We start from the raw sequence: 12,282 nt of genomic DNA, 5'->3' as shown, positions 1-12,282 counted from the left end.
TGGGTATTCATCCTTTCTGATGACTGAGTAATATTCCCTTGTATACATGGACCACATCTTCTTTATCCATTCGTCTGTTGAAGGGCATCTCGGCTCTTTCCACAGTTTGGCTATTGCGGACACTGCAGCTATGAACATTGGGGTGCATATGGTCCTTCTTTTCACTACATCTGTGTCTTTGGGGTAAATACCAGTAGTGCAATTGCTGGGTCATAGGGTAGCTCTATTTTTAATTTTTTGAGGAACCTCCACACTGTTTTCCAAAGTGGATGTATCAACTTGCATTCCCACCAACAGTGTAAGAGGGTTACCCTTTCTCCACAGCCTCTCCAACATTCGTCGTTTCTTGCCTTGTCAATTTTGCCATTCTAACTGGTGTAAGGTGGTATCTCAGTGTGGTTTTAATTTGAATTTCCCTGATGGCTAGTGATGATGAACATTTCTTCATGTGTCTGTTAGCCATTTGTATGTCTTCTTTTGGGAAGTGTCTGTTCATGTCTTCTGCCCATTTTTTGATTTGATTATTTGTTTTTTGGGTATTGAGTTTGAGAAGTTCTTTATAGATCTTGGACATCAGCCCTTTTATTGACATTTTAGTTTATTTATTTTTAGTGATCTCTATACCCAATGTGGGGCTCAAATTCATGACCCCAAGATCAAAAGTCACATGCTGTTCCAACTAAGCCAGCCAGGTGGCCCTAAATTTTGTTTATGTAGTCTCTACGCCCAATGTGGGGCTTGAACTCATGACCCTGAGATTACAAGTCATATGCTCTACTGACTGAGCCAGTCAGGCGCCCCCTCTTATCGATGTTTTAAAAGGGTAAGTCTGGCTGCTGTCGGGAGAGTGGCTTGTGGTACATGGCGGGGGGACAGGGAAAGGAGAGTGAAGCTCCTGCTGTAGGTCAGGGGTACAGCGTTGCCAGCTAGGAGTTCGGTGGTGCCAGGGAGATGGGGAGAAGTTGTGGCTTTGAGGTCTGTTGGAGAGATGGAGCTTGCGGAGAGATTGGACCTTGAGTGTGATGAGGGGAAAAGAGGACTCGGGGATGAGGTCTTGGTTTTAGTCATGAATATCTGGGTGGCTGGCAGTGTGTCATTTACTGAAGCAGGAACATTGAAAGAAAAGCAAGAGTTTTCTTTGGTAGCAGAGCAGGAAATCAGAAGTTCCATTTTGGACACAATAACTCTGAGATGCCCAGTAGACATCTCTGTGAAGATGTAAATAGGCAGGTAGAGAAGGGTTTCTGGTGCTCTAGAAAGAAAAGAGGCCATGTTTCAGAGACAGTGGCCTATAGATAGTGCTTAAAGTCATGGAAATACACGAGTCTGCCTGGAAAGAACCTGTATCCAGAGAACAGGACTGACAACCAATATTTAGGATATACCGACTTTGGAGAGCTAGTCAGAGAAAGAGTCAACTAAGGAAACTGAAAGAAAGCCAATGAGGCGGGAAAGAAACTAGCACATGTCATGATGAGGAAGACAAGGGAAAAAGTTCTTCAAAGGAAGAGCATGATCAGCCATATGGAATAATTTAGACAGTTCGAGTAAGAAGAGGACAGAGAAGTGCCTATTAGATTTGGCAGGACAGATGACCTTGACTGGCACAGCTTCTGTGGACTTGGGGGCAGAAGCAGGAGACCGTTGCTCTAGACCATTCTTTTGAGAATGGGGACAGAGGAGTAGCAGTGCAACTGGAGAGGCCTCTGGGGGTCAAGGTAGGATTTTTTCTTAGATGGTGGAGATGGGTGTGCTGATGGAATGACCCATCAAGTAAGGTGAGAGAGCACCATGAGGAGGACCAGAGAGGAGGGGTAGGTAACTACAGGAGTTCTGTCCTTGCGAGAGAGAAGGAGGAGAGAGTCACGAGGACAGATTGACCTTGGATTGGTTACAACAGACCAACTGCCAATGCCCCTGAGAGAAGGCGGAGGGTACAGACAGGCACAGGTGGGTGAGAAGATTCAGGAGTGAAAAGATGAGATGTATGTAGTTCTCCCTGTGTTTGCATTCTCAAAGAAAACAGGAGGTGGGGGTCAAGTGCACGGAGTAGAGTAGATGGCTAGAGATTTGAAGAGAGACAGAAGAAGGGTACAACTGAGTTTTGGAGGCTGGGGAAATGCATATTGCAAAAAACGGAGAGAGAAAGGAGTGGACCCCACCCCCTTTATATAAAGCAAGAGCACACACACACACACTAAGCAGGGGGTCAGAGACTGACTTCACGGCTAACGAAGTACAGAAGGATGTGAACCGCAACGATCAGGCTAAACTTAGGCTGCTGGACAGAAGAATCTACACCTGAAAAAACTGCATTTTAAGCTGAGGAGAGGGGGACTCTGGACCAGCTAGCTCTCCTCCAGGATTAGATTCTATTTGTTGTCCAATTTCCTCCGTAGGCTGAAAACTGCTCGAATGGAATCACATTGCACTCAGTCTCTTCCCTCATTGATGTGATGTTTGGGAGTGGTGAGAGTGAAGGGCAGTATTTCTAAGACCAGCTGTCAAAAAGGAGACTGAAGTCATAGGAGAGGCCATTGGAGAAGTCCAAGCAAAAGCCAGGAGCCTGAGGTTTCATAGAGAAGAGCTAGAATTCTTCAATTTAATTGCTGTCAATCATATAAGCAACAGAGCTGTAACTACAGAGAGCTGTATGGCTTTCTTTTTTTTTTTTAATTTTATTTTATTATGTTATGTTAGTCACCATACAATACATCATTTGTTTTTGATGTAGTGATCCACGATTCGTTGGCTTTCTTAATGCTGATGTAAGAAATCACCACAAACTGACTGGTTTTAAACCACATAAGTTTATTACCCTAAAATGCTGGAGGTCGGAAGTCTAAATGAGTTGGCAGGGCTTCTGGGGGCGGGAGGGGAGAAGACAGCCCTCGCCTTTTCCAGCTTCTGCAAGCCGCCTACATTGCTTGGCTTGTGGCCCCGGCTACATCTTCAGAGTCAGCACTACAGCACCTTCAGATCTCTCTCTGAGCTGACCTCCGACTTCCCTCATCACATCTCCTTCCCTCTCTTTCTCTCATGAAAAGGCTCTTCTGCTTATGTAAGTCAGGCCCCACTCTATGACGTAATCAGTCTACCTCAGGATCCTTAACTGAATCCCCCCTGCAAGGTACCTTTGCCATATATGGTAATGTAGTCACAGGTCTGGGCATGGGGACGAGGACATGTTTGGGCAGGGAGGGAGCCCTGTCCTAGCGCCAGAAGCTTCCAGCTTTATCCACTAGTGTGATGTAGTCCTGTGCTGTAGCTTTGCATTTGCTTCACTCAGCCATCTATAGCTTTTCTTTTTTATCCAGTGTGTAAAATAATAGGATCTAGAGCTTTTAAAAAAGATATTCATTATAAGAAACTTTCAGATCAAATGTGAAGTGAACAAGGTATGTTTTCTCTATTCCATCAATTTTTTTTTTCTGTGTTTTGGGTATTTGGGACTTCGGAACTTCTGCTACAGAAAACACTGAGAGTAGACAGCCCCTCCTAAAGTTCATGATGTGGTTAATTTACCAATTCGCATAACCATCAGGTATTAAATTCCCAGAAAATGTTTATGAATCTAAGATTGATGTACCATGTCATTGATGTTTACATCATTTGTCAACAAATTCTGTGTTTATGAGCAAGTGTGCATGCACATGAGGCTGAGTGTGGTATATGACTCTGCCTCAAATCCTGGTGGAGAAGGTGCTGATGTGTAACTTCAGCTTTGTGACCCTGAGGAAGTTACATCACCCTCAGAATCTCACTTGGCTTCTGTGTAAATAATGAATAAGTACACTGCTCTCCTGGGGATGGGGTATAAAATACCTGACTTTTATTCACAAAAGGCCTTATAAGTGCCAAGTATTGCCAAAAACTAAAATTTTGCCGTGTGTAATTCATCTATATCTCTATAAATTTCTGCTCTGTTTTCAATTAGATTTGATATCCTTCATTATTTCTCATTTAGAATCATGTTTGATTTTAGCTTTCAACCATTTTATATTCATTCAAATATTGGCTTCCTTTAGTTCTTTTTTTTCACTGTTATTTAAATTTTATTAATATTATTTTTTACTTATCATTTCATTTCAGCTTTTATTTAGTTCTTACACTTAGCTATATAACTAGGGGACTCTGGCAGTGGGATTCCGTTTATTCTCAGCAGTTTTCCTTTTAGTTTTTAAAGAGATTTCTGTTTGTATCCCATTATGCTTGTTTTTATTAGAGTAAAAATACTATTTAGAAATTTTAGATTGTCTTGATCTATTTTATGACATGTGCATATGGAGAGATACCGCACCTGCCATTTCTTCACAATTGTACGGGTCAGGGTGCTGGCAGGAAACCAAGAACACCCTCACAGGGGATCACTGAAGAGTCACGTGGAAACAGTGAAAAGAAACCAAGAGGGAATAATAAAGCACCTAGGAGCTAGCAGCAGGAGGGCATCTTGTACCTACCTGTGCCTCAAAGAACACCAGGATGGAGGGATTGCCAAAAGCTGACAAGAGCTGTGGCTGTAGGAGAAGGTCCCAGGGGGTGAGCATACCAACTGCCAAATCTCCCCCCAGCCAGGGGAAGGGAGAAGGGAAACAAGGGAAATAAATATCTTGAATGCTGTTCCCACCATGCCAGACCCAGTGGAAGCCAATGGTCAAGGGAGCCAGTTGATGCCTCCATAGCAGTCCATTTCCCGGCACACAGCAGGGAGGGGGGGTGGGGCAGTGACCTGGAAGAGCAAACAGAACATGTCCCAGCACAGAGGTCTATTGGAAAAATATTCCAGATTACTTTATCATGGCCTTTGGAATTTGATTGTGCAGAAACACACATGTACCCCTATACTTAAGCCCTGACCCCTTTGGTTTCTTTCTCTCACCACTGCTATTAGTGGTTGTAAAGTTGAGCTGGTCACCATGGCTAATGCCCAGATCGTCTCATTCTTCTGTGAGTATTAAGACTTGACAATACATTCGCAGTGTAGATACCCACAGTGATTGGGGGGAGGGTCCTCGCTTTCCCAGCAGGCCATCTGAGAGGCGCTGTCCTTCACTCTTCCATTCTTTCTTTTCTAGGATGGAGCTTCAGCATGGGGTCAGCTTACCAGTTTCACAGTTGGCGTGTGTTCGTGATAGTCTGCGCGCTCCCCTGTGTCTCCTCGGTGGTGGCCCTCACATTCATGCCTGAAAGCCCACGGTTCTTGCTGGAGGTAACATGTATTACTGTGAATATCTAAGGGAGCCACACACATTGGAAAAAGTTCCTTGTTAATTCTAGGAAAGTGTGTTTGCCTCTCTAGGAGGTACGCTTTCCCTTGCCTGCCATGGAACCATGGAGGGGTTGGTTTTGTGGAGACATGCTTTAAAAGACCCGTGTGTGAAAAAGCTGCCTCGTGGCCTGAAAGCACTAATGTTCCTCCCCAAGCAAGTAACTTTTCACTCAGTGAAGGGACTTTGTCTTTTTTATACATGAACTTTTAGCAGCTAAAGATGCTATTTCTAGTTCTAGGCACATCCATTGAACTGCTCAGGTATTTAGGGATATCCAGTGGGATATCCCATTTGTGCAATTACACCCAACTTGCTCTGACAACACAAGATGGTTATTGGAAAATCAGGGAGTATAAGTGTTTTACCTTTTAGCCCTTCAGTGTCTGTTCGCATTTCTTAGGTTGGAAAACATGATGAAGCGTGGATGATCCTGAAGTTAATTCATGACACAAACATGAGAGCACGGGGTCAGCCTGAGAAAGTCTTCTCGGTGAGTACCTGCTTCTCAGTGAATCTTCTATGCCAGGGGCCAGGAAACCTTTTCTGAAAAGGCCAGATTGTAAATTTTTCTCTCTACGCCAGCTACACTCATCTTTTGGTTCCTCATATTCCACTTCACTTAGACATGTTGCACTCACTGGCTCTGTGTGTACCATTCACTCTGCATGGAATGTTCTTACAGCTTCTAGTTACCAAGTCTATTGTCAATGGGGAAAGCCAGTCTAAATTAATGAAAATTGGATGGATGGAATTTTTTGGAAGGAACAGTGGTTTAAATCTTTTTACATAGGCAGTCATACATTTAGACTAATAATGTTTTGTCTGAAATAGGTTTAGGCAGATATACAGTAAGACATACGGAGATATAAATAAGATCTTCAGTATCTTATAAATAACACCAACCACAGGTGTTAAAACATATGAAATAGTTCCTCATTAAACAGTCTGTTGACATCTTATTTATTTCATTTTTACTTAGGAAACAAATTTTTCAGATTGTAAATATAGACTTAAGTTTGGCCTTTAAATTACCACACATTCTTCATTAGCACAATTTTTTATGCAATGTCATGGAGAAACGAAAGTCAGTAATGGGTGTTCTCCATTGAGGACCTGAAAGTCTTTGAATAGGCCCTTCTTTTAAGCAGATGCACAACAGAGGAAGGATTTTTTTTTAAATGAAAGGATCAGAAGGCTAGAGGAATCTTGAGGCATCATCTAGATACTCAATGTCACTTAACCCTTCTTAGCCACATGAGGGAAAAACCCTTTACCAGAGGGATCTTCTGAGAAGGAGAGTCTCTCCAGGGCATCACTGAGCTACTTACCTGCTTTTTCCTCCAGAAGGTTTGAGTTACCAAATTCACACATGGTCATCCATGTTGTTACTAGATTAGGTGAGAACAGGGGGGAATACTCCAAAAGAATGGATAAACTCAGAGTCATTTATTATGTGACTTTCAAAGTCATTACATGATTCCACCATGACAAATTTGTCTTTTTCCTTATTATGCCTACAATATAGTGAATCTGCATGCATTCCTCCAAAGCCTTCTTTTAAAGCTCTTCTTCTTTTTTTTTTTGTTTTTTTTTTTTTATAGATTTTTATTTATTTATTTGACAGAGATAGAGAGTACAAGTAGGCAGAGAGGCAGGCAGAGGGAGAGGGAGAAGCAGGCTCCCTACTGAGCAGGGAGCCCGATGCGGAACTCGATCCCAGGACCCTGGGATCATGACCTGAGCCGAAGGCAGCCGCTTAACCGACGGAGCCACCCAGGCGCCCTAAAGCTCTTCTTCTTATGCCCCTACCTTAAATATTGTTTTCCAGGACTCTATTTTTAGCTAATTTCTCTTTTAATCCTATATGCTTTCCTTAGCTGATTCTAGCTCTCTGTCTCCTAATGGACAGTTCTCCTGAGCTCCAGACATACATGTCTGGAGTCCATGTCCATGCCTTTATGGACATCCTTTTATGTCCTTTCAAATCTGAATTTCTGAGTCTGAACTTAGCACCTTAAGAGTCTTCAAGCTTCTTTTTTTACTAAATTCTACCAGAAGATACCACCAGTACCACAAACCAGAAAACTTTACAGCTACCCTATTTCTTTCTTCCCTTTTATCCCCATAATATTCAAGGAATCACTCTGTCCTATTATTTCTATCCTAAATGTCACTCCTCATTGTTCCTTACTTTTGACCCTACTGCCGCTGGTTTCTTTCAGCCCTCTTTACTCACTGCCCTCTGCCCTTGGACTATTCTTTTTTTTTTTTTTTAAGATTTTATTTATTTATTTGAGAGAGAGAGAGCACATGAGAGGGGGGAGGGTCAGAGGGAGAAGCAGACTCCCCACCGAGCAGGGAGCCCGATGCGGGACTCGATCCCGGGACTCCAGGATCATGACCTGAGCCGAAGGCAGTCGCCCAACCAACTGAGCCACCCAGGCGCCCCCCTTGGACTATTCTTCAGGAATCTAAAACTCTTTGTAGTTGGCCAATACCTTGTTTTCTCTCACAACTCAGGATGTTTGCACATGGTATCTATCTCTCACGCTCTGAATGGCCTCCAAGTGGTTTACATACATGGGAAATGACCTACTTCTCCATAAGTCCCAGCTTAGATTCAGTCCATGAAGGCTTCTCTCATTCCCAAGACAACTTGAGTGTTCTATAAAATACATCTCTCCCATCCAATATAGATCTCCATTAGAGGTTTTTTTCTTTGTATGGTAATTGCTGAGAGGATGTCAGTAATGGATATTTTATGTTTGCATCTCCGTAGTCTAGTGCTGGACCTGGTACACAGTGGGTGCCCGTGAGTGAATGAACAAACAAACATTGATGAGTAGAGAAGAAGAAGCCTCCCCAAAATAGTATGTTGAGTGATAAGAACACCTCTGTGGTTTAAAAAAATCTAGAGTATCACAGAATAATGCCTCCATGGATTATTTTGAGCTGACTCTATTTGGAATCCCACATTTAACTCAGACATTATTTTCATTAAATATAGACCTCTTTGTTGACAGAGCCAGGAAGAGTCTACTGCTTACCTTGTATAATTTGGAAGATGCTGAGGGTCCCCAAATGACCACTGTCAAAAGACAGCCTGGGTACCTGGATTCTCACAAAAGAAGTGCTGCTTTGGATGTGGGCAGAATCTCCAGAAAAAAAGTGGTCAAAAGTTCAAAAGTGTTCAAAAGTGATCCCTGGCAGGGGTCACATTTGTGCAATTGCTGTGTCCTCTCTCAGAAGTTACATAAATATTGACTAACAGTGTAAGATGGGACAGGTCCACAAAAGGAACCATTCTTTTTTTTTTTTTATTTCTATTTTTTCTGTTTTCAGGCTTCATTCTCTGTGTTGAAAGCATTGCCTCTCCCATGTCTAGGTTCTTTTCCTGAGCAGAAGAGGCTAACTTAAGTCCTAGATGCAGCTTTTCACAGTGGTCTCCCATCATTTATGCCCCCTCTGTCACGGAAGAATCTGTCAGAATTCATTCTCTCGACTCTGCACCAGGCTCGCCTGTGGCCATTTGCTGACCAGCCGCTGTGGTGTTAGGCTACAGGAAAAGGAAAAAAGGGGCATAAAATATAAAGATAACTTTTAAGAATACAAGTTGGATGAAGAAGCTTTAAGAACTATGTTGAGGGGCCAAATGTATCAAATCAGTAGGCTCCAATGTAAAGTATGTACAATCACTTCAGTCCAAGCAAAATAATTCTTATTCCAGAAGCTAATCTCTCTGAATGTTTTATCTGCGAAATGTGTGCCTTTATGGTTTCCAAAGGACATTTGGGGTTCATATTACTCCATCCCTCCCTGTTCTTCTGCCTTTGCTCCGTGGTATTCCCTCCTATTCATTCTTTATGCAGTTCTTTTAGGTGGTATTGGGATGTGTGTACTTACGCCCATGGTCTCATGTAGGAATGGAATGATTATCAGATACCTGCTTACTTTTGTGGGAGTTGGGATTTGCTCCTCTCAAAACAAAAAACTCAGCACGTGGCACTGTGTTGTTCTCTACAGGTCCACAGAATCAAAACCCCCAAACAAATAGATGAGCTGATTGAAATTGAGAATGACACACGCACGTGGTACAGAAGGTGTTTTGTCCGGATCCGCACGGAACTCTATGGAGTAAGTAACAGACCCGCCCCGAGTGCCGGCCAACATGTCACCTTTGAAGTTGGTCAGAACAGGGTTGATCGTGGCCGCCATGCGTGGCCCTGTGCCCCCTGCTGTCCAGGACACCTCATTTGCCTGCACTGGGACCAGGTGAAAGGACCCTCCTGGGATAAGTGGGCTGGACAAGACATTTCATCTTTGGGAAGGGAAGGTGCGAGGCAAGGAGTCTTGGCAGGGCTGGGACACACTGAAGTTTTAAGTTACTTTGTCCCTTGGCTTCCAGGCAGCTAAAAAAGTGAAGCTTGCAGGATTTGGTTTCCTAGAGCCTTCAGCCTTGACATTTGAAGTTCCAATGAATCTGGCTAAAAGAAAAGTCAGTGTTTTTATAACTGGTGAAGGGGATTGGGGAGTGGGTTCACTGCATAACCACACAAGAAAACTAACTCTTGAACATTTCACAGATTTGGTTGACTTTCATGAGATGTTTCAACTACCCCGTCAGGGAAAATACGATAAAACTTACAATTGTTTGGTTCACCCTGTCCTTTGGGTAAGTAATATTTCAGTTCTTGGTGAGTGAAATCTTTACATTTCCACACGGTAACTCTCAGTCATGCGGCTCTCCTTTCTTACACTGTTTAATGCTGTTAATATATTAGGTAAGATTTTTTTTTTTCAGTTTAGATTTGCTGACCATGACAGTTTTTATAAATGACTTACCTTGGGGCGCCTGGGTGGCTCAGTCGTTAAGCGTCTGCCTTGGGCTCAGGTCATGGTCCCAGGGTCCTGGGATCGAGCCCGCATCGGGCTCCCTGCTCAGCAGGGAGTCTGCTTCTCCCTCTCCCACTCCCCCTGCTTGTGTTCCCTCTCTCACTGTGTCTCTCTGTCAAATGAATAAATAAAAATCTTTAAAATAAATAAATAAATACATGACTTACCTCATCTTATCACAGCGCTGGGTGACAAAACCAATAGTGCTTGGAAAGTCTGACGAGACTATGGGTGATTTGCTCCCCGTAGCTTCTCTACCCTCTTCTCCTTGTTTGCTTGGCACCAGCCACACTGGCCTCCTTGCTTTTCCTTGAACATGTCAGAACGTTCCAATCTCAGGGAACTGCCTTGGCACTGCTCCCCAGACATTGCCCCGCTCATTTCCTCACCTCTTTTGAGACTTGGCTCACATGTCACCTTCTCAGGGTCACCTTCCTTAAGCACTTACTTAATTGCAGCCCCTCAGCACTCCCTACCCCCTTCTCAGCCTTATTATTCCCCCAAAGCACCTTCCATCTTCTAATATACAAAAAATTTCTTTATTCTCTAGAGAATAAAGCTCTGTCTCCCCTTCTGTGGAAGCTCTGTGAGAACAGGGATTTTAAACTGTCTTGTTCACTCCTGTATGCCCCCGGCACATAGTAAGTGCTCAATAAGTAGTTACTGAATGAATAGAACCACCATATGTATGTTCTAAGAAAAGAGGAGATAGGAAGAAAATATCAGAATTTTATTTGCTAATGGCTTTAGAATATTTGTGTCCAACTCTATTTTGCATAATTTACTGTTTAAAAGAGGCAGTTAGATAATACCCTATACTTTCAGGTCAGTTGGCTCTTAATGCCCTAGTAGAGCTCAACATCTGTGCTGCAGGTTCTATCTGTAAACATCCCTAAGTTAAAACAGGTGGGTGATCAAAGATGGTTGATCTTTCATAGTGCCGTGAAGGGTGGTAAATGGAGAGACAAGGAAAGGGTGGATCAGAAGACCTAATACCTCATTCTGCTCTGTGACTTGGAGACACTACCAAGTTTTATTTCCTTATTTCCAAGTTAAGAGGGTAGATTCGGAATATGTAAAGTAACTCCCACTCAAGTTCTAGAAGACGCATTAATCAATGAAGGCAGAGAAGGCTAAAAAGTGCCTACTATGTTCTAAACACTCAACGAGGTACAAAGATAAGTAGTCAAAAGTTCTATTCTTGATGTGGAGATTTACATGGTTTGCTAACATTTTGTTATTTATTGCTGACCACATTTTAAGCTTTATGGTTTCCTTGTAATATCCCTGAAATGTTAAAGAGTGGCTAGCATTTGGTAGATATTCAGTAAATGTTCGCTGAATAAATGAAAAATTAGCTGAAACTCCTCCACATCATTGATGATGTATGTTCCAGGCTAGCATGCTTCCCTCATTGTTGCCACTTTCAAAGATTTTTGTCCTGAGTATGAGTAGAGAGCAGTGTGATTGATGTTCCACCCCTGAGTCATTTCCGCTTTAGTGGCCACCACTCACACCCCACAGTGATTCAGTCATGCTCTATGAAAAGAAGGGGTTGGAGATCTATGGAATCCTAAGGCAGAGATGTTTTAGAAATCTTGATGACAGTGATGAGGATAAACACTGAAGTCTTTTGAGCACTCACTATGTGCTAGGCACTTTGCATCCCATTTAACCAGAGTAAGGAAGGTGGGCACTGTCATTGCTCTGATATTAGACATGGGGCACCTCAGGCTGAGATGAGTATGCATCCGAAGAATCACCTGGAGGACTCCATCTCCAGAGTTTCTGATGCAGCCGTTCCGGATAGCACCTAAGAGTTTGCATTTGTAACAAGTTTTCAGGCGATGCTGATGCTGCTCATCCAGAGATCCTATTTCGGGAACCACCAACTTAGAGCAGCGCTCTCTAATAGAAATAAAATGCAAGCCACATATGTCATTTTAAATCTCCTAGCAGCCACATGAAAGAAAATAAAAAGAAACAGATGAAATTAATTTTAAAAATATACTGTATTTAGCTCATTATGTCCAAAGTAGTGTAATTTCAACATATAATCAATATAAAAATGATTAATGACTTAATTTTACATTCTTTTTTTCATTAAGTCTCCAAATTT

The 12,282-nt window shown here is 42.7% G+C and overlaps 1 protein-coding gene across 1 annotated transcript in view; it reads left to right on the top strand.

The window, feature by feature from the left end:
* The first annotated feature begins 5,053 nt into the window (after positions 1-5,053).
* SV2C (synaptic vesicle glycoprotein 2C) overlaps positions 5,054-12,282 on the top strand; it is a 39,623-nt gene continuing 32,394 nt past the window's right edge. The window contains exons 1-4 of the mRNA XM_081826722.1: positions 5,054-5,209; positions 5,671-5,760; positions 9,294-9,404; positions 9,854-9,942. Coding sequence (XP_081682848.1) covers positions 5,090-5,209; positions 5,671-5,760; positions 9,294-9,404; positions 9,854-9,942 — 410 coding nt within the window. The 5' untranslated portion in view covers positions 5,054-5,089. The remainder of the gene's footprint in view (positions 5,210-5,670; positions 5,761-9,293; positions 9,405-9,853; positions 9,943-12,282) is intronic.

The sequence above is a fragment of the Leptonychotes weddellii genome, chromosome 7, assembly GCF_054177405.1.
Source record: "Leptonychotes weddellii isolate Sample4059 chromosome 7, ASM5417740v2, whole genome shotgun sequence".
In the NCBI taxonomy this organism is placed as follows: domain Eukaryota; kingdom Metazoa; phylum Chordata; class Mammalia; order Carnivora; family Phocidae; genus Leptonychotes; species Leptonychotes weddellii.
This window is presented reverse-complemented; position numbering and strand designations above follow the sequence as displayed.